The following is a 26,538-nucleotide window of genomic DNA, read 5'->3' as shown; positions in this document are numbered from 1 at the left end:
ACCATCCTCCGCCACCATCTGTGACCCTTCCTCCACCGATTTCCTCCTCTCATTGCACAATTATGGGTTTCTGGTGGTGGTGAGCAATGTAGCTCTGTTGCAGCACATATTGTTGGTTGCTCAGAAGGAGGATTTCTCTTGGTTAGGCCTTTCATTTTCTCAGCAATCAGCGAGGGAGGGAGGTCATGTCTCGTGTTTTCCCCCTCGTCTTATGTTGTTTGGTTCCTTAAGTAGAACCCTGTTTTCCCTACAATGTGCCCAAAATATAGAAGAAGAATATGGGGATGGTGGCCATCTCCGTCCCCTCTCTCTGCCTTTCTGAGTTTGTGATGCTTACTTCTTCTCTCAACAAGAACACCATCTTTCTCAAAACCCCTCATCTTCGTACCCATTCGATCTTCTGCGAGATTGCAGGGCACAAGCTGAACTCTCCGGCACCAGAATCCCTTCCCCTTCTTCTTCTTCCTCTTCAGTGGATTCCTCCTCAGATGTATCCTTTTATTTGAGAGTGTGGAGAATTTGCTTCTATTTGGTAACGATAGTCGTAGCAATTGCCTCGATTCACGTGGAACGAGTGACGCTCATGAGGTTCAAATGATTCAAAGCTCAAATTTGATATATCAAGCTGGAGCAGTTCGTTTAGACCCTCACTTGAAGGTTTGGACCATCTACTTTCTTGATTTTAATGTCTCATTATCTAAGATCAAACAAAACAAATATGTCATTGAGTCACAAGAACTTGAAACTATTTGTTATATGGTGCGTGGATGGCCGTCAGATTCTCTAATCATGTTGTCTGTAAGAGGATTATGTGGAGAGTTAATGATTGGGATTCAAGCTTTACGAGCTCAGTCATTGAAGGAGTGCTTTGAGAAATCTAGAGTAGCTGAAGAGTGAGGTAACTCCTCTGGAATTCAGGCAGAATCCTGTTCGATGGTCTTCTGGAATTTATGCATGTTTTGATGTTAGGCAAAGTTGTTGCATTAGATTCCTTTTGTCCTTGTTTCCTGTTTGGCAAGAACCTAGAATGCATAGGCTTTGCAAGCTGGACTGGACCATGTATTACTCATTTCACATTGGGGCCTTTTCAATTGCCTTTGCTATATTCTAACTAGAGGATTTTTTTTTGGGATTACCAGGAGCTGTGGTCTCATTTTATGCATGTGGCTACCGTAGAGCCATTAGGCAAAAGTATAATTTACAGAAAGCACCTTGTGGAGATACTCCACACAACTATCCAATCTTGTTTGGACTTGTTAGGGTATTTCTTCTCGTTTTTCACCAATCGGGTTATCAATTTGTGTTTTGATTTTTGTAGCTCACATGCGAGAGTGGAGTTCGATAAGTTTTTTGTTGTTTGTGCAACACCGTAACGCTCTCTCGTTGTGAGATGGACGATTAGATAATTTGGGTGGCAGTTTGCACGGGACTTCAGGTTTTCAAGTTTTAATTTACTTTTTGTCACATCGCAAAGGTAGGATCCCGATACTAAAATTTTAGAATGTTATTCATGTTGTATGATATAATCTAAAAGTTAGTTAATATGCACACTAAATTCGTAGCACAATCACATTGCTAAAAAATGTTAGAATTGTATTGTATTATCTATATAAATGTGCATTGCAGGTGCGTGGCTGAGCAAATTGCATGATGCTTAATGCTAAGCATCACATACAGCTAAAAATGCCATGCAAAAAGAAAAAAAGAAAAATGCAAATGCAAAAGCATGTAAATCGGGTAAATACCTGTGGTAAGTAAGTGGTGTGATGATGCATGAATTACTTATAATTATAATATATTTTTATTGCAAAAATGCATCATTTATAGATTTATAACCCTCACTTAGATGCATTTAGATGTCATTGAGCTATGGTTCGAATTTCGTTCGAATCGAACTTAAAAAAAGAGAGATATCACATTTTTAGTGAAGCGGGTCGGACCTCGGGGCAAACCGGGACATTTCGGATCCAAAAGGGCCATTTGGGCCTCGTATCTAGGCTAAAATGCACCAAAACCAACCCCAATCCAGGTCCAAACCTATTTTAAAAATATTTGCTAAAAACCCCTTCAGGAAAGGCGTCTAGCCATTATTTATTTTTTAATCCTCTTTCTGGAATTTCCAAAAAAGAAGTCATTTGCTTAAAAATGAATTAACAAACCCTAATTCATGTCTCTTGCTTAGGAAATGTGCCGCCACACCCGATTCTCACTCCTCCCTCTTCTCTCTCAGCCACCTCTACGCCCCCTTCTCCCTCCTCCTTTGGGTTTGCTGGAAATTTCAACCTCCATTGGTGCCGCCATTGCCGAGCTTCCATTTCCTTCTTCTTCCACATCTTTCCTTCTTCTCCCCTGTTGAACCGAATGCTTCATGTTTCCGTTTTGTAGGTAGAAGCAGTTGTGGAATGCACCAATCCCTCTTGAGGTGCTGTCTACCCCAAGAGGGATTCACCGGTTCCTCCCCTCCCGGTGCTCTACATCACACATGCTGATTCTTCACACCATTTTCAGAGTATTTCCACCTGTATTTTCCTGTAAGCTGCAGCAAAGAATGGTTAAGCAGCACCATCGAGGGCTATGGACGCATCTCCCGGCCAAAGTCCACCTCTTCCTCGACCCCTTCATTCCTCAGACTGTCGAAATAGGCCACCGGTAAGCTCTCTTCGCACCTTCTCTTTAGCGTAAAACCACATGCTTGTTTTGATTATTGTTGTCTGTATTTTTCCTTTTTTTACAGCCTTAGCATAGCTGTTTGTGCTTGGAACCAGCATGTAAATCGAGTCTTAGTTTGTGTTATTTTTGGTGTTAGTTGCATTTCCTCATTTGAACGTGTGTTGTTATCTCCGTTTTTTCGCTTTAGCCGGCTAGATGGAGTCTAGTCGACTGAAGTTCCCCTGTTTAAATATTTAGTTAGTAGAATTTAATTCAATAGGTTGTGTGCTAACAGTGTTTAAACATAATTTTTAGTATGTATTTGAATTAGTTGTTGATTCATTTCAGTTTTGTTTTTAGGCATTTCTACCTGATCTATGGGTTTTGTAATAGCCTGTTTTGATCTACTGAATGCATATTAGGTCTAATGTTTTCACAGTAATTAGTAGGTGTTATTAGAACTGTTTTATTATGTTTTATTCTTATAATCAGTTTGATTGATTTTAGAATTAATTAGCTTCGTTTCCTTATTACCCAATTTTCTTATTTTGCATTATGAAGGGATTAGAATAGGTTAGTTAGTTTCCTATGTTAACTATAATTCTGTAGGTATTTCAATTGTTGATTAGTGATTTAATTAGATTGTTAGCATATGATTTTTATAGTATATTAGCTTAATCCTGTTTTCGTGTGGTTTTGGAAGTATGTATATCTCACTCATTTTAGGAAAGTTTGAATTAATATATAGTTGGTTAAGTGCTGTTTAATTTCTGTGTTAGTAGTGTCTTGACGTTCAATTCCTTGCTGTAGTGAAACAATTTAGATGATATTAGGATTGTGTTGCTGTGTTGTAGTTGGGTAATTAGTTTGGTCCGGTTTTAGCATTAGTTGTGCATGATAATTTATTTTTATTTTTATGAGGTTTAATGTAATGTTTAACATAGTTAGTTTCATTTACTGTTATTTAATGACATTAGGTAGGTAAAAGTCTATTTTTGCATATGTGTTAATCAGACAAGTGCAAGCAATGCATTCGTCCAAGTGAATAGTGCATTGAAGTAGAAACCCGAATTTTGCATGGATTTTCGCTCATTACTTTATGTGCAATTTTCTGAGTTTTTCTGAAATTATTGTTCTACGCTATTCATCAGTGTGTTAACTATGTACAAACCAGAAATCAACTCATTTCGAGTTGAATTGGTTTGATGTTTAAGCGTTTTCCAAAATTAGTTTTTTCGCAATTTTAGATTTCAGGTCAAACGATTTTAGAATTTTTATCAAACTTGAAACGCTTGTATCCAGAGTTTTCAGATGAGTTTTTCAATTCTGTAAAGTCTAACAGATTCTTGAATCTGTCGGGCACAAAATAAGAGAAAAATATTGCAAATCGGATTTTGTTTCCCCCATCAAACTCCCTGTTTGCAAAAACCTATCAGAATCGAATTTTGCACTATTTAGGGACAAAATAGTCATTTACTTAGTTAATTAATTTTCGATAGTTTTTCATGTTTTCTAGCATGTAGTTAATTTACTAACAGTAGTTAAACTACTTAGAGTTTGTTTACTTAGTTAGTTTAGTTAGAAATTATAGTTTTAGTTATCTTTGTTTTTAATTATAGTTTAATTTAGTAATGAGTTCGGAAGTAATTGTAGATGTAATCTAGAATTCATAATTGATAATAGACTAACTTTTTATTTTTGTTGTATTAAGTTGATAAGTTAGAAACAGATTAACATGTGTATTCAGAATGTGAGTGCGAATGCACGTGTGGTGAAAAGACAGGATTACCCTTGGCGATCCGGAGAAGACTGATCAAGCTATTTTAATTCATTTTCATTTTTAGATTATAATCCAATTAGAATTGCAATGTTAACATAGTTGTAAACATTTGTGATATTAATGAATTGAAGTTTTAGATTTAATTATGAATGTATCTTGTTCCCTGTGGATTCAACCCGTGCTCGCCACATTCGTGGAAAGACGGTTTTTATTACTTGATTGGTGATTTTTCAAAACGCTTTCAATGATAAAATAATGTTTTAAAATAACGCTTACAAAAATAACCGATCATGGTGCAAACGCATCACAGGTTAATTACTTTATTGAATGCAACACTCTTTTGCTCATGCATACTTTGTTGTGGATATCTAGGAGTGTTGACAATTGTAGTTTGGAGAACATGCTAGTCATGTTTGTAGCTAGCAAGATATTGAAGTGTGTTTGCTTAATGTACATGTTTAACATTGTTATGAAATAAATGGTTGGATGTATTGCCGTATTTGAATTGATTGCATCAAATGCTTGCATGATGTTATTTTTTTTTTACTAAGCCTGCCATGCATGCAAGAATTGTATCATGAAAACATGCCTAGAATGAATGCATCATACTATGTGTTGGACATATTATCATAAAATGCTTGCTTTGTATATTGATTCATGTGGTGAAACAATGCATATATGTCTTGAATCTTGTGTGCATAACTCGATTTACGTAAGAATTATGTTGAGGTTTAGTTGCTTTGTATTATGAAATATGCATAGATAAAACTCATGTTTTGTTTACGCATGCTTCAAAGTTCAATTTAAGAAATTCAATGTTCCTTGTGGCGATGATATGATACGTAGAATAATATGCTTCTGTATGATATGATTTTAAATGACACGTTATATAAAATTATGAATGCATGTGATAAATGTTTAAGTTCAATAGTAAACTATGGTTCATGAAACCTTATTGGTTAAATATTTGTTTTTATGATTAAGTGCCATATGAAGTGATGTGTGATGTGATGCATATTGATTGTATGCATGCTTGTGCCTGTGTTGGTGACTATTGACCCTAAGAGTGGTTATTTGTATTGATGCATATATCATAATAGTTTTCACTGGATATGACACCCATTGAAGAACTGTTCCCAAAAGATTCTTTATGAGGGTCTGCATGAACAGATTAGATAATGCGGCTAGAGCGGTAAGTCTTTGTGAGAAAGTGCATTGTCCAAGACCGGGCATACCATCTGTCTAAGGTGGTAGCTCCTTGTGAGATTGTATATTTTTCAGACTAGGCGACCTGACATGGATCTTGTGAATATTTATATGATTAAATGAAATGTTATGATGAATTGCGATGATTTTCTAAGTTGATTGAGATAATGAGTAATGAATCTATAGAGTTAGCTTTTCTATTGTAGCATGATTATATACTGAACTCAGATCTGATAATCATATCCTTATTGATTTTAGATCTTGATATGATGTTATGATTATGACACTTATGTTAGCGTATATGTGAATGACACATCACGCCTATAAATGACTAGTTTTAACTTATTAGGTGAATGATACATCACCTCTACATAGTTTTATTGCAAATGATTGCATTATGATTGTCTGAGTGAATATATCACACATATGTATCATGATTGATGTGTATCATGAATATCTAACTAAATTACTTAGAAAGTATCTGCGTGTGTTCTATACTACAATAGTCAAATGTTATTTGACTTATTGTTTATAAGAATTATGAATGCATATAAAAATGATGCAATAATTTGAATGTCTTAGATGTATATATATATATATATATATGCGATGGCTTGTATGACTTGAATGCATATAAATTATGCTTTATTATGTGAGTTAAGGTCGAATAGAATATTAAGTGATGAAATGTGTTTAAATGTTTTATGTTCGAATGCTTGAAATGAATGGCTCATAGGATGTTGTTGCCTTGTCTATCACTTGACGATTGATGAATAATATATCATGTCTTTACCTTTAAATACTTGATATGTTTTCTTTAAGTTAGAGTTAGGGATACATGCCTGAGTTTTCGCCGACGATTTTGGTTTGGTGTAAGCCGAGACCTGGGACCATGGGTCCGTTCTCTCATTGCAGGGTTAAATCACTTAGAAAAGAACCAGTTAAGTCATAAGAGGGTAATAAAAAAAATACATAGAATAATGAATACTCCTATGATTATTTATGAATGTCTATACCCTCTGTTGTACCAGATGAGTTTGAATAAGAAAGAGAAACAATTAATTAGATTTTTAGGATAACTGTTTTCATATGCATAATTATATATTGTGAACATGTAGAGACTTTTAAGGTTTTGAATGATTATTTCATATGAATTCATTACATGTGAATGAAAAAGATATGTTAATGATTGGTCATGTGATTTGACTTATTGATAGAAGCCAAGGGCTTGGTTGATTGCACGTGAGGTACTTGTGTGTGTGGCAAACGAAAAGGATCAAGATAGGACCTATTTTGTTATCATCTTTAAATGCATAGTGCACAAATGTTCTGATAAATGACATGTGAATTTATAATTGAAATAATGCATGCCTTAGTTATAAGTTAGACATAAGCATGTTTCTTTTGAGCATAAAGAAAGTGAATGATGACATTGCATGATAGATTGCATTTTTACTTAACTTTGAAGTATGCTATGAATTGTTAGTTTCATACATTTATGCAAATGATTATCATGTATATTAATGGTTATGAAATTGAATGCCAATGAATTAAAATGAGAATGATTTTGAGTTTTCATGCATATAAGTGATGTAATTATGAATGCCATGAAATGAATGATGGTTTATGTGATTGGATATCATGTTCTTATTATGATATAGATTCTCTTTAATCTCATTTCTAAAATGATGAGAATTACACTTGATTGCATCATTTCAACTTGAATTGCATTCTTCTAGCTTAGTTTTAGTTTCCTACAGGCATGTGGTTGATGCCCTACAATATTACAGATAACCTCGCGGAGGATTGAAGCGAAGCACGAGTTGTTGTGCATTTGAACGCCCCACTCTTACTTACTGCGATTCCAGGAGAGATTAGGCAAAAGTTTGAGATGGTTAAAAACTTGTGTAAATTTTTCTTTTTGTCTGAATCCTTACATTTAAAGAAGTGAAATATTTTAGAATGAGAACATTTTTAAATGTTGTCATTTCATTCCTATTATGTTATTGCTTATGGTTTAGAATTTTAAATCTTTACGTGACTCCTCAATTATCTTAAATCTTGATACGTTTGTCTTTTGCATTTTCTTTTTCACATGTGAGAATCCTTAGAGTTAAGCATTATTACAATTGAACATAATTAAAAATATGTATGTCTTTTCGGTTCGGGCTTATAGGTGCTTGGATCGGTGAAAAAGACTTATATATTTTTAGTTACAAGCCAGTTGTAATGAGTTCTTTGATATGTATGCTACCATTGATATTTTAATTAGGTTTAATATGATTTGAGGATTGAAAGTTCAAAATATTAATTATAGTCATAGTGATTTGATTGGTAAGGGTTTATGGGAGCTCTTATCGAAAAAGTCGAGTTAATGACTTCAATTATATTTTGATGTTTTCTTTAAACTTTTCATAAATTTAGTACTTGAATCATATTTGATCTGAGATAAATATTTGTGATAGAGTTAATGGTAAGATTTATTGTTTCTATACATGTTGCAGGTGAGATTTGTGGACCTATTTAATTATAACAGTTTGATTATGTGATTTTGATGAGAAATCGATTATGAGCATGATTGTAATTGCAAAGCATATAAAAAAATAAATAGTAAGCATGTTAATGTTGTTTCATGTTGGCTATAGATGCGGATGCATAATGATGTATATGTGATATTATTGCATGTTTATCTTTGAATATTGCAAAAAATATGATACTGCATGAGTGGATTGTTAAATGGCATGTTAACATGATTCCGAACTTTTTAGAATGCATGTTATGATTTTGGTATACGGTATTTGTAAATATATGTAGAAAGTGTGATATCCCACAGAGTTTGATGGGCACTTTGTGTGCTTAATGAAATTAAGATAATAATGGTTCCAAAAGAGGGAACAATGAGATGGAAAATGCACTAGCCTAAATGGTAGTTGCATGTATTACCTATGGCCTAATTTAAAGATACCCTGTGATAGCTCTTCCGGGTATGCCTTGTTTCATCGAGGTATGCTTAACCAGTTGCTTGGCAGCGATCTACATTAGAGAGAGTAGAAGGTATGAAATTTTCTGGACCCTTCAATTTGACTCACGAGAGGCATTTCTCGCTAGCGAGATTAGGGGACCATGCCTGTCAATTCATCCAAGGTGGTAATTCTTGGGTACTTCTGTAGAAGTGAGTAATCATGATCATCGTTGTGGCGCAAGCATCATGCCCCCGAGTAGAGTTCTCTCAGAGTGATTGTTTCTTCTCACGGTTTTGGGCTCCGTCCTTGAGGGATATGACTCAGGGGATACTCGGGTATAATAAATTACCTAGCATAATAAACACTCGAGCTAGTCAGCCTGTTTCTGGTTGGTCTACGTTATACCCAGGTAGACTGAGAAATTAAGATGAAACATAAATTAGTTGCTCACATTATTTTATTTCACTTTATTTTACTTTACTTTATATTACTGCAAATTATTTTTGTTTCTGAAAATTGGTGAATTCATGCTCATTGATATATGTCTTGTTATCATTTGAAGTTTGATGTTATCATATTTAAGATTGTTATTCCATACTTGCTTATGCATCTAGAATTCATAAATAGCTAGTAGAAACCTTATATTTGCCTTGTTGATAGGTAATGCAAATTCTGAGATACTTATATCATGCAAGCTTTATGTGTTGTACATTGCATTAGCTGTATAAATTTTACTGGGACTTTCCAAGTCTCATTCTTTTAAAGTAAAATGTTTTTCAAGAGACATGTAATGGCCAAAACAAGTGCAGGAAGCTGGAGGGGGTTGTGCACATAGGTGTTTTTGATGATCTCAAGGGCTTCTTGTTTTATTTAAATTTTAATACTTTCTAAATTGCTAAAAGACTATTTAATTGGACATTTGATTATTAGTAAAATTCTGAATTTTAATTACTTTGTGCATAGTCAATGTCTATTCGGATATATGATGATAGTAGTCGTTTAATGTAATGTGTTTAGAGATTTAACCAAGAAACTACTTTATAAAATTAATTTAAAAAATCAATATTTTTTCGCTGTGTTTACTCATCTAATAATAACATAAGGATGTTATCAGTTGGATGCTTTAACCTCGAACCTTGTTCTATAAAGCTATTAAACGTCGATGCATGTGCAAGCTGACTCTCTAGAGCTTGATTCAATTAAGGTGAAGCCAATGATAAAAAACTTGATATATTAATAAATTCTTTTATATAATGGTTCATTCATATTCGTTAATGGATGGTTTCGTACTGGATCTGGTACTAGGAGGCTAAGACATGCTCGTGCTTGCACTCAGGCGAACCGTTTAGTACTTGGTATGATTGAAAAGAGTGCGTTGATGAGACAATTGCATTATTATATTTAAAAAAAAGGAAAAACAAAGAAAAAGAAAGAATAGATTCATCCTTATAAAAAAAATGGTGTTTTTGGTTTGAAATTGTTCAGGCCATTACATAATTCATGCGTGAGACCCTATGGCCACAGGAGAACTGGATCTCGTTCTCATACTGAATCCAATTTCTAGATCCAACATCTCTCAGTTGGCCATACGGGGCGAACACCCACATTGTATCATAACCGATGCATTATGTATTGCACTCATGACATTGTGAGGTTTTACATACGCTAGTTGGATTTTTATTTCATGATATATCTCTATCATGAGGCTATTCATAAACTAGGTTATTTTTTTATCATAAATTTTATCATAACCTTTAACGTGTAATAATTTATTTCAAGTATTCACCATTCACTACAAACTAAGTCATGCAGTCCATAGATCTAGAGAAGAGAAAAAAAAGTAAATACACTATAATGTGGGTCTCACATAGTCATGGGGTTATTGTGTCTCTTCCATGACTATACCATAGACATGCACACTAGTGAAGTACTATGAAATTCATTAATTTATAAATTCATGATTTGCCAAATATAGCAAATACTCTCACTTTTCAAACCTTCACCATAATTTATACTCCCATTATCCATATGCACTATCATATGTTAATCATCACCTAATCATTTTAGATTAGAATATCCATATCCAAATAGTGCTAAATGTGATTGACCAACACCATGTGACCTTTCATGCATAATTTTCTAAAGCATGAAGACAAAAATATCCCTTCATGCATTTATACAAGCATACCATAGGGACATGCATGTGTACAATTATAATTTAGCTTTCACTATTCTAATATATTGCATTTAAGCAATATTTGCATTAAGCCATGACATCATGAAGTTTTACATATACTAACTGGACTTTTCCTTCATGATATATCATTATCACGAGGATATTCATAGACTAAGTTGATTTTCTATCATGAAGTAAAGCATAAATCTCTATATCTAAATCTAATTTGGATATGCACCAGATCCATATTCAATAGGAGTTATGTTATTACCATTTGGATATGTCAAACAGGATGAGCCAATTTCAAGGCTTTAATCAAACCACTAGCTTGTGAACATATAAGTTTATATCCATTTCTGAATCTACTTAAGATCTAAATCCAAATCCATTGGATTTATATAAGACCATATCCAAATGCAACTTGAGATATTCTCATCAAGTCCAACATGATTCATATTAGAATTCAAATGGATCTCATGCAAAATAAAATTATGGATCATAAAGGATTTGACCATAATCCAAATCCATATCCAAAACGATATGTTTCAAATGCAAATAGATTCACATTACACATCTTGCATTCTCCTTATCTGGATCTATCTGAGTCAAACAAAAACCCATATGAAATATGTATTTAGGTCTAATATCTGCCTTGTTACTATCCAAATCTACCATAAACTCTGGATCAAATATGGATTCGTGTCTGATATTAGGGCATTATACTTTTCTGGATCCATCACAAAACTAGATCAAATCTAAATCTATATCCCATATCTAGGCATCCAGACCCAACACTAGATTTGTTTAATAAGAGAATCCAATTAAATAACTATCCAAAAATTATATATGTATCTAACCATAACTAGGTTCATATAATTCTATGAGCTTCAAGTAAAAAACAATTTCAAACTAGATCTTAATACCAATCCAAGTTGAGTTATTTGCTCAACATCTAAATAACCTCAAAACACTCATAGAATGATTCATTCACATATAATATTAGTTCAAGTATACTCAATGATATTTCATGGATCTATAACTCATTAACTAGATATATTTAGATCCATTGAAGTTCAACAAGATCCAACAACTTTGCCTAGATCTAAATTCATTCAATTTGATCTATACTCAATCAACTTGATCTTATACTCGTTTTGATATATCCTGACCCATATAGATTTAACCATAATCATAATATTTTACTAGATCAAACCATCTGTGTCATATTATAAAATCCAAACATCTAATCTAATACTGATCAGATCCAATCTTGACTCAAACATTATATTTAGTAGATCTTACAATTAAACTTAATCTATAAAAAAAATGGATCGAAACAAACTATACTGGATCTAGATATTAACATGAATAGAATATTAATGCATATAAAAAATAATATATAAATATTTCAGGATCCAAGTTAGATGCATGTAAAAAACATCTCCCATATCAGGGTAGAGATCAAAAGTAGATTATAACTAGGTCCAAAATAACTTTACCAGATCCAAACTAGGTGTACATAAAAATAGTGGCATATTCATTTTTTTATTTGTTTTGTTTTACCCTTAGGGTTTCCCCCTTTTACGAAAGGGGGAAAACCAGAGGAACCAAAGAGGGGGCGAGACGGCCATTTCCCTCACCCCCACCTTTGCTGTGAGATACAACAACCTCCGTAGTGGGTTATGGTGCAAAATCGCCATTTATTTTTGGCAACCGTCTGGTGGAGAAAAGGTTGTCTGCCTCCCGTGCTCCACCGACTACCTGCGGAGGATGACTACCTGGCTGGATTTGTGCTTCACCTCCATTTCTACTAGATGAGCAAGCTTGGCAGAGAAGTTGCCACCGATTGCCCTCGCCAGATTCTTGAGCCTTTAGAGAGGGACAATATGGGGGTTGGCCTTGCAGATGATTAAGTGGTTAATATTGAGCAACTCCTTCAGGGGTGCACCATGGACAGATCACTCTCCAGGTTTTTGTCCCTCCAACACCGTTGTTCACCATCTTTCGCCTCAGGCCCATCGCAGACCAACCTATGGTACAACACTAGCTCCCCATTGAGGTCCTTGGCCATGCGCTCACGGGCCCGTCACTGATGGAGTGGGTGGTGAACGTCTTCAACAACTCTAACCTCTTCTTGCATACCCCCTTCGATGATGATGCATACAAGTTATGCCTCCTCAAGTATGCTCACTGAATCGCCGTTGTTAGGATCTTCAACCCGTAACCCATACCCGAGACCCAGTTCCAACACCTTGTCCTCACCTCCAGAAAATCCCCCAAAGGTTTACGAGGGGTTGCTGCAATACTTCAACCTCGTGGAGGGGTACCTAACCATGATCCAAGAGCACCAGGAAAAGAAGTGGTTCGAGTACGATTTGATCATCCAGACCCAAGTCGAAGGCTACTGATCTGCTCCCATCTCACCGAAGATCTTCATCTTGGGAAAGACGTGGTCCCTACAATGTCTCAGTTCAGGGGCTCAATGACCGGTTTGAAGTCAGGGACCTCAACACGTCCTAGGTCTCTCTATCCCGGCTCTCCCTGATCTCATAAAAGACTCCCTTAAAAGAGAAGGGCCTTAGGGTTTCCCCTTTTTATGAAAGGGAAAACCATAAAGAAGATGAATCGGAAGGTGAGGCAACAACAACAGTCGCCTCTGGTGCAACCACCTCACAAAAGTGGGGAGCACCACCACCTTCTGGCTCGACTGGTGGAAGAACCTCCATTACCTCTGTAACATCCCTAAAAATCTAACCTTTTAAAACTTTTCTAAACACATTACTTAAACTCAATTCTTGCCATACAAACTACCAACAATTCATATCTCAATGTAATATGCCTTTTAGAATTGATCAGAATAATATATTTGTAAAACAATATGAAAGGAGTCATGTATTATACATAAAATTCACATAAATATCGTAATCAGATCTTCTCACATGGCTAGCTCATTAATCTTGATACAATATGACATATAATAACTAATAATGTACAATACATATCAGAAATATATTAAAATCCTAAGTTTCTAACATGTTGCTAAATAAAAACAAGTATAAGTTTTTGGGATAAATTCAGATCTCTATTAACCCAGTTTTATAAAATCTGTCGAGAATAACAGAATGCTGATAAAATTATGGTATTTTTATCGTGGTTACCTGCATGTCAAGAATACAACCAAACAAACTATTTAAAAAAATAATAAATATATAATTAATTAAAAATCTTTTACGAAACCCTATTGTGATAGAGTTTCGGTCCAGAATATGTAATCTACAGGATTTTAAACAAATTAAGGTATTTCTTAAAATTTTTGCAGAATGTTTTTGACAAAACCCTTTTTACATGGTCTGATATTAGGTATTAAGATTCACCCAAAATTTTTATAACATATTTGGAGTTTTTTACATAGGCGTTTACAATGTTTATCAAAGATGGGTCGAAATCATCCTGTAAACAAAGCAAAAAATTGAAGCTCGGTTAAAATAGGCATATTTGCTTCAATACAGATCCAAAATGAGTGAAACAAGATTCTAAATTCAAGATCAAGATATGTAGATAATCGTAGTAATTTTATTTAGATTTTTTGGATAAATATTCATAGAGTTATTGATTTACTTTTGAAAGTAGTACAGAAAAATTTATCAGACATCATAGCTTTAGGTTTATCCAAAAATGATTTTTAAAATTTTTTTTTCAAGATTATAAAACCTTTAGAATCTGATATTTTTTTGTTTGATCTGACTTAATACAGGTTAATACATGAATAATACCATAAAGAATCATATTATTATTTGATCAAATACAAAATAATATCAAAGCTCTACTTTTGCATGTTTCTCAAAATCTTTTTTAGGAAAAACTCATTATTTTGGTTTTTTTATCCAAGAAACAACTTCTTCAACCATGAAAATGTAAAGAACAGATCAAGAATATATTTAAAGTTACTGAAAATCAAAATAATCAAATCATACATGCTCTAAGTGCATAAAAATATCGGCTACATAAATCTGACATATTTACGATCGAGTTTTACGATTATAACAGAGAAACGAACGATCCAACTCCTATTTCACCACCACCAAACAACTAAGTGCAGGTCTAATTGTTACACAAGGGTTTTTCAGACTTTTAGACATTTTGGATAAGAGAAGAAACTAAAAACAAAAATGAAAAAAGAAGAGAGAAAGAAAAATAGAGAGAAAGAGAGAACTAACCTTGTTAATCATCCTCATGAGGGTTTCTATTCATAGATGGGCTTAGACAAAATTTCTATATCTAATTTAAGAAGTTAATATTTATTAATTTTTTATTAATAAAATAAAAAAATAAATTATGAGACCTAATTAATTAAATTTTAAAATTACTTAAGATATAAAAGAAAAGTAGGAACTTTTTACCCTGGCTTGGGATCTAGTGATATGGTAACCTTCTGGTAAACCCACTAACCCAAAGACTCAATATAATTGGACGTTTAAATAGTCGATTTGATAGCTATTGAAATGTACATCATTGTGGTATTCTTAGATTTAATCGTAAATACATGGATTGGTAAAAAAATTTAGTCGATGTTGAAAAACATTAATTTTTTGACTTATAATTAGTCATGAACTTTGGTTGCTGATAAAACACTCAAATCAATACCAATTTGGGCATGTAGATAGTCAATTTCGATGCCCTCAAAATGAGAGACGTCAATGTCAACTCTAATTTAATAGATGAGCCATTAATCAGCCAAAAGTTTTGTTTAAACAATAATGATGTTGTTCGGAGCATCCTATGCTATAGGTCCAATCCAATAAGACTAGATCCAAATTCAAAATTCATCATCATTTGATTCTCAGTATCACACACACACACACACTAACAAGCGACAAGTTTTATAATGGCCATTCCACGAAGGCTTCTCTTTTAGAAGGTGATATCTTCAAATTTTCTTTCATTATACACATGCACAAACATACATACACACGCCATATGAGGATATTGATATGTTCACACAAGTTGATACCCCTAACAAATTTGAAATGGCATAGTGGGTTGAGAAATTGTCATTAGCATGACAATTTTGTTATTTTGTAACAAAGAAATGCCATTTGTTAATTGTGAATGACATGTTTATTGAAATTTGAAAAATATGCAGTGTCTTTTAATATATTTTCTTTATAAAATTGCTAAAATGCCCATAATGGTGGCAATTAATGTACAAAATCACCATATCATTCAAAAATTGTTAGGGGTTATAAATTTGTGAACTTATTAATTTCCACCTATTACCATAGAAGTTAGCAGGTGTGTATATATGTAAGAAAAATTGAGATTCACATCTTCTGTATTTTCTGGTCAGGCCATTTTGAATTCTTTACAAGAATGTATATCGACATCATTTCTTGTTTATGGTAGGTATGAGCGTTTTCTTAAGATTATGATACTCAGTGTTCTTAAGAACACCCAACGTCCAGTGAAGTTTTGGTTCATAAAGAACTATCTTTCTTCACAGTTTAAGGTGTGTAACACCTTTGCTTTGTTGTTAAATTTCTTTGGTCCTTGGAGGCTCATGCTGTGCATATAATTCTACTTATGCAGGATGTCATACCACATATGGCACAAGAGTACGGGTTTGACTATGAGCTCATTACCTATAAATGGCCTACCTGGCTTCACAAACAGACGAAGAAACGGCGGATCATCTGGGTGTATAAGATTTTATTCCTTGATGTGATTTTCCCGCTTTCTCTTGAGAAGGTGCTAGGCTGAATTTGACATAAGCTGGTCTTGTTTTCCTTTCCCCTTTTTGGATGTCTTCATGTTGCACGTGTATATGTGCATGTCTACACATGCATATATTTATTTATTTTATACAGAACTTACATTTTCATCAACTGTATATATTATCTTTGCAGGTGATATTTGTTGTTGCGGACCAGGTTGTAAGAGCTGACATGGGGGAACTGTATGATATGGACATAAAAGGACGGCCTCTTGCCTACACACCATTCTGTGATAACAATAAAGAAATGGATGGTTACTGCTTTTGGAGACAGGTTATTTCCCAAGTTTATCTTTATTTTAGAAGATATATATCAGTGTATGGCATTTAGTTGAGTTATTTATGTAGAATTTCTTCAAAGTAAATGCAGCTAATCTAGCCTCCGTTTTCTCTTTTGTTTTTTTTTCCTCCTAAAAGGGTTTCTGGAAGGATCACTTGCAAGGCAAGCCATATCACACAAGGTATGTTCTCTTGTTTTTGCCTTTTTTGTATCATGTCAGGTATGGTTACTATTCATTGCTTCTTGTATGTGAAAGATTCTCATATGGATATGGTATCCTTTGTTCTGTGCATTGTATGTTGTTGATTTGATAAAATTCCGGCGAACTGCTGCTGGAGACAATTTAAGAGTATTTTATGAGACCCTCAGCAAGGACCCAAACAGTCTCTCAAACCTTGATCAGGCAAATGTTCAAATCAATGGTGGTTAGCTGTAAACTTGGCTAATCTGATTGAATTGTTAGATAGCTTTCCTGTTTCTTTTTTGTATTTTTAAAGTATAAGTGAACATATATGAATGCCAACCTCTCCTAACATATAATTCTACTCAGTTTTGCTTACTGTCATGTCTTCCTTTCATCCATGTAAAATTAGAAGCCGCCCAGAAATTTTCATAGTTTCTGAAGGATCACTACTTATGTGGACATCTAAGGAAAGCCAATCTGACAAGAACATGGTTTCAAGTTGCAAAATATTGACATCAGGGGCAGAACAGACCCTTGGTGTTGCCTTTAGAAAGAATAAAAACCTGGGACAGCAGAAATGAAATAACGGTGAATGCATAAAAAACATAAATGAACTCTTCTAGTGGGAGGTAGAACGTGATAAGTAACGAAAATGATATGGTTAGAATGACATAGTAGTTTAAGAATGTTTGAGGTAGATTATTCTTTAAAACAACATGCAGTAAACTTGTTCCTGCAGTATGCTGAAGTGTTATTGGTTGGAGGAGAATTAATGCCATCTCTGAGGATAATTTGTTTGGAATGGGCTGGTCTTGATGTAGTTATGACTAATTCTTCTTTGGACAAAGCATCATACTCGTCTGTGATGCTTAGGTGTTGAAACTCATTTCCTCTACGAGCATCTCTAATTATACATAAAATATGGGGGAGGAAGAACATGCTCATGTTTTATTTGCTTTGGCATCCTTGAAATTAAACTGGATGAATGCCAAAAGAAAGCGTGAGACATTTGATTCCACAAGTCCAATTAGGATTTCACAGCATCTGGTTGATGTGAGATGGCTATAATGTTACTCTTGCTATTACCAAGGAATGTTCCAAACTATTTATTTGTCTCTCTTGAACACAATAAGATCACATCCATTCTGAGCCTTTGACTTGATACATGTGCTTTTCTACCATTAAAATCTTACTTCTCCAAATAGAACCATGTCATCTTTATAGATGTCGGAATGTGGCTACCTGTATTGCAAGGATGACCTAGCAATGTTCTTATGTGTTCTATAAATTGCCTATCAATCAGATTTCTCTTCCTATTATTGATCTTTTCTGGCTTTCCCTTATAATAATAATAATATTTATTATTATTATTGTTATTGTTATTTTATAAGGGGGGAAAACCACCTCACTCGCTCATGAGCTATTGGTGTAAAATCCCCAGGTCTCCTTGCTCACCCAGGGAGTACACCCAGCTTTAGCCTCATGGCATGGGACGCATAATCTTGGGTTTTGAACTCATGACATGCTTTCATCTTAGTGATGTTGATGAGTCGCCCCTACCATATGAGTGGAGGCCTCGTGGGCATCCCATCTTATCATTTGCAAATGGGGAAAAAGGGTCAAGATGAGAGTTTTAGTTGATGGACAAGCAAACCACTGGACTGGTCTTCATCAGTATGTGGATTGTAGTTATCTCTGTTTAATTAATAAACTCAGGGTGCATAGCCTAACCCACATCATTAATGGAAGAAAAATTGCGTGCAATACATGTAATGAGCCTATTGGTAAATTAGTTACATTACTTGATGAAACTGTGTATTATGCATGCAAAAGCATATTCTGCTCATGAAAAAACACCTTTTAGTACAAATTTCTCCTATTTTGAACATCAAGCCTACGAAGGATATGACCTATTAACTGCAAAGCAGGTTATATGTTCCCCCCCCCCCCCCGAACAGGGCAGTTAGCTACATCTCATATATGTGCGTCTCATATCCCCATGTTTGTCAGCATTAATTAGCGTTTGAGTTTGATAAGATTGCAAAGACTTAAGTACCCTCTCCTCCATTGGTGCAAAAAAAATGACGGTTCTTGAAAAGGCGTGGTTGTAAAGACTTAAGTGCCCCAAAGATGATTATTTAAGACCCAGTCTCTGCACTGCAGGATTATCCGAGAAAGAAATCTCCCCTGGAGGAGGCCATGAACATCAACCCTCTCACTCTCTCTCTCCCTTCTGCTTCTGTGCACATCCATTAGAAGATCATACATTGCTCTATCAAGCACCGACTGACCTATACATTGACTCTTGTGAAGCTTGATTCAGAGTTTTTACCCTTACAGGAGGAGGGTTTGGGGGCTCCTCCCAGCGTGGGTATCATCATTCAACTAAATGAGTTGTAGATCCTGATTCAGAGTTTTTACCCTTACAAGAGACGGGTAAAACCTCATCTCACTCTCTCTCTCTTCTCTCTCTACTTCTGTGCACATCCAACAAACGATCCAACATTTCTCCATCAAACACCGACTGACCTGCACACTAACTGTAGCATCGTTCAACTTGATGAGTTGTGGAACCTGATTTAGAGTTTTTGCCCTTACAGGAGGGGGGTTTAGGGGCTCCTCCCAGCGTGGGTAGCTTCATTCAACTTGAAGAGTTGTAGAGTCTGATTCAAAGTTTTTATCCATTCATATTTTAAGGCATTAGATCTCATTTTTGAACATCCACGCATGTGCAGTTTGCTTTCATCATGTTCAGTTGCTTTCTAGATTATAATTTGAATTCTTGTGCATTTTAGATCTATCGATTTGTATGTAACCAGAGCTCATTTTAACTTGAATTTTTTACTGCAACTTCATGCATATGTCTTCATGCTCTCCACCAAAAATCAGATCATTCTGAGTTTGTTTGATTCACTTTAAAAATCGAGATTCAAAACCTGTTATTTTGCACCGTCAGGATTTTAGTAGAATCGGGACCAACTTGCGGAAGTGATTTCTCCCTAACCAGAGATGATCTTTCCGATCCGTAAAAAGGGTTGTTTTCTAAATTGAATCTAGTTTGTTCATACCAAATTTCAGCGATTTCTATGGTGTTTTCGTACCAGTTTCGGGTCAAAAACCATAACCCTGTCACCCTGTGTCATTTTAACGGCTCAAATTTTGATCCATTTTGTTTGAATTTTATTTTCCTAATGGAAGATCATTTTTCAATTCTGTAAAACGGGTTCTCTTCGTTTATGTGTCTAGTTCATCCCTGTAAAGTTTCAGAATTTTTCATGGTCAATTACTATTTTATTTTGATTAAATACCAGAACCTTGTATCCAGATTTTATAAATGTTCTGATTTTGGCCCCTATATTATGACTGTTGTAGCACTTCTTCAACAAATCGTTATTTGATTGGCAATATTCTTTAACAAATTATTGTTATGATTTTTTTGAGTGTCTACTATGATTTGTAGTATTTTTGGGTCTCCAACGAGCCTCACAATGATTTATAGTGTTGTTCGATCTTTTAACTATGATTTATAGTGCTTTGGGGTCTCCAACGAGCCCCACAATGATTTCTAGTGTTTTTCGGTCTTTTAACTATGATTTATAGTGTTTTCGGGTCTCTAACGAGACCCACAACGATTTATAGTGTTGTTGGACCTCGCTATAGCGATTTGTAGTGTTTTCTCGCTAAACACTACAGCGATTTGTGATACAAATCGCTATCTGAATCAGGACCAACTTGTCAAGGTCATATCTCCCTAACCAGAGATTGGATTTCAAATCCGTAAAAAGTGGTGTCTTCGTTATGAAGTCTAGTTTATTCCTGTAAATTTTCAGCGATTTCTATGGTCATTTGATACCCTATTTGGATTTAAAACCAGACCTCTATCAGTCTGCCTTATTTGAGTGACATAGGTTTTTATTTCATTTTGTAAGAGTCATATCTCCCTAACGGAAGATCATTTTTCAAATCCGTAAAAAGGGTTTTCTTCCTCTATGTGTCTAGTTTATATCTGGAAAGTTTTATTACTTTTTATGCTCATTTAATATTTCGAACCTGTTAAAAACCGAGACATGTTATAAAACTTAAAAAGTTTGAAACTTCCTCTATGTGTCTCGATTTTTAACAGGTTTGAAATATCAAATAAGCATAAAAAGTTATAAAACTTTCCAGATATAAACTAGACACATAGAGGAAGAAAACCCTTTTTACGGATTTAGAAAATGATCTTCCGTTGGGGAGATATGACTCTTACAAAATGAAATAAAAACCTATGTCACTCAAATAAGGCAGACTGATAGGGGTCTGGTTTTAGATCCAAATGGGGTATCAAATGACCATAGAAATCGCTGAAAATTTACAGGAATAAACTAGACTTCATAACGAAGACACCATTTTTTACGGATTTGAAATCCGATCTCTGGTTAGGGAGATATGACCCTGACAAGTTGGTCCTGATTCGGATAGCGATTTGTATCACAAATCGCTGTAGTGTTTAGCGAGAAACACTACAAATCGCTAAACACTACAGCGATTTGTGATACAAATCGCTATCCGAATCAGGACCAACTTGTCAGGGCCATATCTCTCTAACCAGAGATCGAATTTCAAATCCGTAAAAAGTGGTATCTTTGTTATGAAGTCTAGTTTATTCCTGTAAATTTTCAGCGATTTCTATGGTCATTTGATACCCCATTTGGATCTAAAACCAGACCCCTATCAGTGTCTTATTTGAGTGACATAGGTTTTTATTTCATTTTTTTAAGAGTCATATCTCTCCAACGGAATATCATTTTCTAAATCCGTAAAAAGGGTTTTCTTCCTCTATGTGTCTAGTTTATATCTGGAAAGTTTTATAACTTTTTATGCTTATTTGATATTTCAAACCTGTTAAAAATCGAGACACATAGAGGAAATTTCAAACTTTTTAAGTTTTATAAAATTTTATAACATGTCTCGGTTTTTAACAGGTTCGAAATATTAAATGAGCATAAAAAGTAATAAAACTTTCCAGATATAAACTAGACACATAGAGGAAGAAAACCCTTTTTACGGATTTGAAAAATGATCTTTCGTTAGGGAGATATGACTCTTACAAAATGAAATAAAAACCTATGTCACTCAAATAAGGCAGACTGATAGAGGTCTGGTTTTAAATCCAAATAGGGTATCAAATGACCATAGAAATCGCTGAAAATTTACAGGAATAAACTAGACTTCATAACGAAGACACCACTTTTTACGGATTTGAAATCCAATCTCTGGTTATGGAGATATGACCTTGACAAGTTGGTCCTGATTCAGATAGCGATTTGTATCACAAATCGCTGTAGTGTTTAGCGAGAAACACTACAAATCGCTATAGCGAGGTCCAACAACACTATAAATCGTTGTGGGTCTCGTTAGAGACCCGAAAACACTCTAAATCATAGTTAAAAGACCGAAAAACACTAGAAATCATTGTGGGGCTCGTTGGAGACCCCAAAGCACTATAAATCATAGTTAAAAGATCGAACAACACTATAAATCATTGTGAGACTCGTTGGAGACCCAAAAATACTACAAATCATAGTAGAGACTCATTAGAGACTCAAAAAAATCATAACAATAATTTGTTAAAGAATATTGCCAATCAAATAACGATTTGTTGAAGAAGTGCTACAACAGTCATGATATGGGGGCCAAAATCAGAACATTTATAAAATCTGGATACAAGGTTCTAGTACTTAATCAAAATAAAATAGTAATTGACCATGAAAAATTCTGAAATATTACAGGGATGAACTAGACACATAAACGAAGAGAACCCGTTTTACAGAATTGAAAAATGATCTTCCATTAGGAAAATAAAATTCAAACAAAATGGATCAAAATCTGAGCCGTTAAAATGACACAGGGTGACAGGGTTATGGTTTTTGACCCAAAACTGGTACGAAAACACCATAGAAATCACTGAAATTTGGTATGAACAAACTAGATTCAATTTAGAAAACAACTCTTTTTACGGATCGGAAAGATCATCTCTGGTTAGGGAGAAATCACTTCCGCAAGTTGGTTCTGATTCTGCTAAAATCCTGACGGTGCAAAATAAAAGGTTTTGAATCTCGATTTTTAAAGTGGGTCAAACAAACTCAGAATGATCTGATTTTTGGTGGAGAGCATGAAGACATATGCATGAAGTTGCAGTAAAAATTTCAGATTAAAATGAGCTCTGGTTACATACAAATTGATAGATCTAAAATGCACAAGAATTCAAAGTATAATCTAGAAAGCAACTGAACATGATGAAAGCAAACTGCACATGCTTGGATGTTCAAACATGAGATCTAATTCCTTAAAATATGAATGAGTAAAAACTTTGAATCAGACTCCACAACTCTTCAAGTTGAATGATGCTACCCACGTTGGGAGGAGCCCCCAGACCCCTCTCCTATAAGGGTAAAAACTCTGAATCAGGATCTACAACTCATTTAGTTGAATGATGCTACCCACGCTGGGATGAACCCCCGGACCCCCCTCCTGTAAGGGCAAAAACTCTAAATCAGGCACATAAGTAGAGAGAGAAGGGAGAGAGAGTGAGAGGGTTGGTGTTCATGGCCTTCTCAAGGAGGAACCCTTTACCTCCCTTGATTTCTTCTCTAGAGAGAGAGAGGGTTTTACAATGTTTTACGAAGAAGGAAGAAGAAGAAGATGACGATGGAGCAATGTAGGATCGTCTGTTGGATGTGCACAGAAGTAGAGAGAGAAGAGAGAGAGAGTGAGAGGGTTGATGCTCATGACTTTCTCCAGGAAGAACTCTTTGTTTCCCTTGATTTCTTCTCTAGAGAGAGAGAGGGTTTTACAATGTTTTACGGAGAAAGAAGAAGAAGACATGTTTGTCCTTTTTTTGAACAGAAAAAGAAGAAGATTTTGAAGAGTCAACATCATCTTCGACTTTCTGGATGGAGGACATGTTTGTCCTTTTTTTTTAAACTGTTTGTTTTTTCTTTTTTGAATGAAGGACATTTTTGTCATTTTCTCAAACCATCACTTTATGAGAAGAATAGCAAGAAAGGGTACTTAAGTCTTTGCAACAACACCAGAGTTCGATGCAAAGTTTTGTCAACATACACGGGAATACGAGCCCCATGTGCTTGTATACGTGGTGCTCATTCAAAGCCCCGAACACAGACGTGGGATTCAGTGAATCATCGGGGGCGAACATACACCACCCTCTCTATTAACTGACCTGAAAAAGGCAGTGCCGGAAGTGACACCCTTCAACTTGTTTAAACTTTGGACTTTGTGCCGTTTCTCCCTGTGGGTTATCTATTTACTGCAGATAAGTCACAGAACAATGATTTATGAAATTGTTCCACTCGAGTAACATAGACCTGTTAGTTACCGAAGGCTGCAATGGGAGACATGCTTGATTTCTGTGAGAAATTTGGCCACAGAAGTTCATGGTCGCCTTTTGATGATGTCACAAAATGTTTACACTCCAGGGCTTAGATTTGCACCGAGATATTTTGGAAAAATTGGAGTCTCACTTTTTTGAGATGCCGTCACTAATGCTTTTGCAGCAACCAGTATCAGAATCATTTTGAGTGGTTGGTGGTTGCCTTTTCCTTTGTTCATCATAGACTTCTTGCTTTTTGTCATATTAAGGCTGCTAAAGTAGAACAGTGTAGCATTTTACCAGAATTTCGTTGCTGACTGCAGTCTAATTACATAAACTCGCTAATGTAGTAATCGTTGTGGTTGATTCACAGTATACCAGTTGGTATTCTAGACTTACATTCTGTTCTGGTAATACAGGACCTTCCTAACTATGCGCAACATACCGTCCCCATTTTTTCTCTACCCAAAGAATGGCTTTGGTGTGAATCTTGGTGTGGAAATGCTAGAAAATCAAAGGCCAAGACTATCGACCTATGCAACAATCCCATGACCAAGGAGCCAAAACTTCAGGTAATTCAAGGCAATGTCTCTTTGATCTCATGTTATGCACTCTTCTCTGTCCTCAAATTCTGTTGGGCTCACTCTTTTGTTCACACCCAGGGTGCCAGGAGAATAGTTGTTTGTGGCCAGAACTAGATGAGGAGGCAAGACGATTCACTGCCAATATTCTTGGTGAAGAGTTTGAACCTTTGTCTCCATCTACAAAGGCAGGAACTGATCAGACAACCTCAGTTTCTGTTGATGATCAGGATAAAGAATCAAGGTCAGAGTTGTGATTAGAGAGAGAGAGAGAGAGTTGAATGCACCGTGAGAAATGCTGGTGCTTGTTTTTTTGGCCATTGTCGGTTTTGGTAAATTAATTAATTTTTGGGGAAATTAGATGACAGTAATCGATAATGTCGATGAGACCACAAATTTTGTAGATCTATGATTTGTAACATGAAAATGTAGATTATAGTATTGAAAATCCGGTCAAATCGGCCAATTTTTACTGAACTGACCCTTTTTTTACATGTATCCGACCTGATATTTTACTGAAATGGGGTTCATGTAAAACTGATAAAAATTCTGCTATGAGCTGATGCAGACATGGTTTTGATTTTTGCTACCGAATCTGACAGATATCCAAGTTTGACCGTCTGAATTTGTCTACTTGTAAAACAGATTTGGTATGAGCTTTTCGTTGTTTGAATCTGAATCCGCCGACCGGCGTGGTCCGGCTAGCCACCTCCCAACCAGGCAGCCGGTTAACCAGCTGGCTGGCCTCCCAAGAAATTGGTGGAGAACGGTGGGCAAAACCCTAGCTCACCTTCCTCATTCCAAACCGATTCTGTTTTGAACCGGTTCATTACACAAAACCTACAAAAACCCTCCCTCTAACCCCTCGTAAAAAACCGTTCCTGCCCTATTATAACTTGGTTGAGCCTTCTAGGGATCCGGTTCCGACCCAAGTCCCTCCAAAACCACTCAGTTTGAACCCTAATACGTTGTTAAACCCACAAAGGTCTCATATATAGTAGGTGGTAGCTGCAAATCACTTTTCTAGTTATCAGCTAAGGGTTTTTTCATGTTTTCCTTAAATTTGACTGTACATATGCATTCTACATGCTTGATTTTATAGGAATTGACTTTTGTATCATCAGATTCAGTCCCTAGTAAATTGTTTGTACCGAATGCATCTATATGATAATATTTAAGTAATACATGGAATTCAAAGTCCGTAAGCACAATGGTTAGCAACTACCACATTATATATATATATATATATATATATATATATATATATATATATATATATATAGAGAGAGAGAGAGAGAGAGAGAGAGAGAGAGAGAGAGAGCTGCTCACAGGTTAGGTGCAAAATGATCCATGCTAAATGAGTTTTTCTGCCCTTCCGGTATTTTTTTTGCAGTTCTGACCCCCATAAATGTGTCGGTCATAGTTGATTTGTGAGAAATTCAAGGCGAGATCATGTGTTTTTGATAGAAAAAATGATATTTAAAGCCTAAAAAACTTTACAAAAATTTTGGGCCGTTGGTTTTTTGAACCTTATAAAAACCACACGTGTTGAAATCGAAATCTTGATCATTATAAAT

At 35.2% G+C, this 26,538-nt stretch overlaps 1 protein-coding gene across 1 annotated transcript; it reads left to right on the top strand.

Moving 5' to 3' along the window:
* On the top strand, positions 1-25,392 carry LOC149838194 (UDP-glucose:glycoprotein glucosyltransferase-like). Its single transcript, XM_090007619.1, has 7 exons — positions 1-657; positions 2,386-2,649; positions 16,361-16,519; positions 16,678-16,818; positions 16,962-17,005; positions 24,800-24,952; positions 25,043-25,392. The coding sequence occupies exons 2-6, from the start codon at positions 2,575-2,577 to the stop codon at positions 24,930-24,932; spliced, it is 552 nt and encodes a 183-aa protein (XP_089863745.1). The 5' UTR covers positions 1-657; positions 2,386-2,574; the 3' UTR covers positions 24,933-24,952; positions 25,043-25,392.
* Positions 25,393-26,538: the final 1,146 nt, after the last annotated feature.

The sequence above is a fragment of the Nuphar pumila genome, chromosome 5 (assembly GCF_984573655.1).
Source record: "Nuphar pumila chromosome 5, dmNupPumi1.hap1.1, whole genome shotgun sequence".
In the NCBI taxonomy this organism is placed as follows: domain Eukaryota; kingdom Viridiplantae; phylum Streptophyta; class Magnoliopsida; order Nymphaeales; family Nymphaeaceae; genus Nuphar; species Nuphar pumila.
This window is presented reverse-complemented; position numbering and strand designations above follow the sequence as displayed.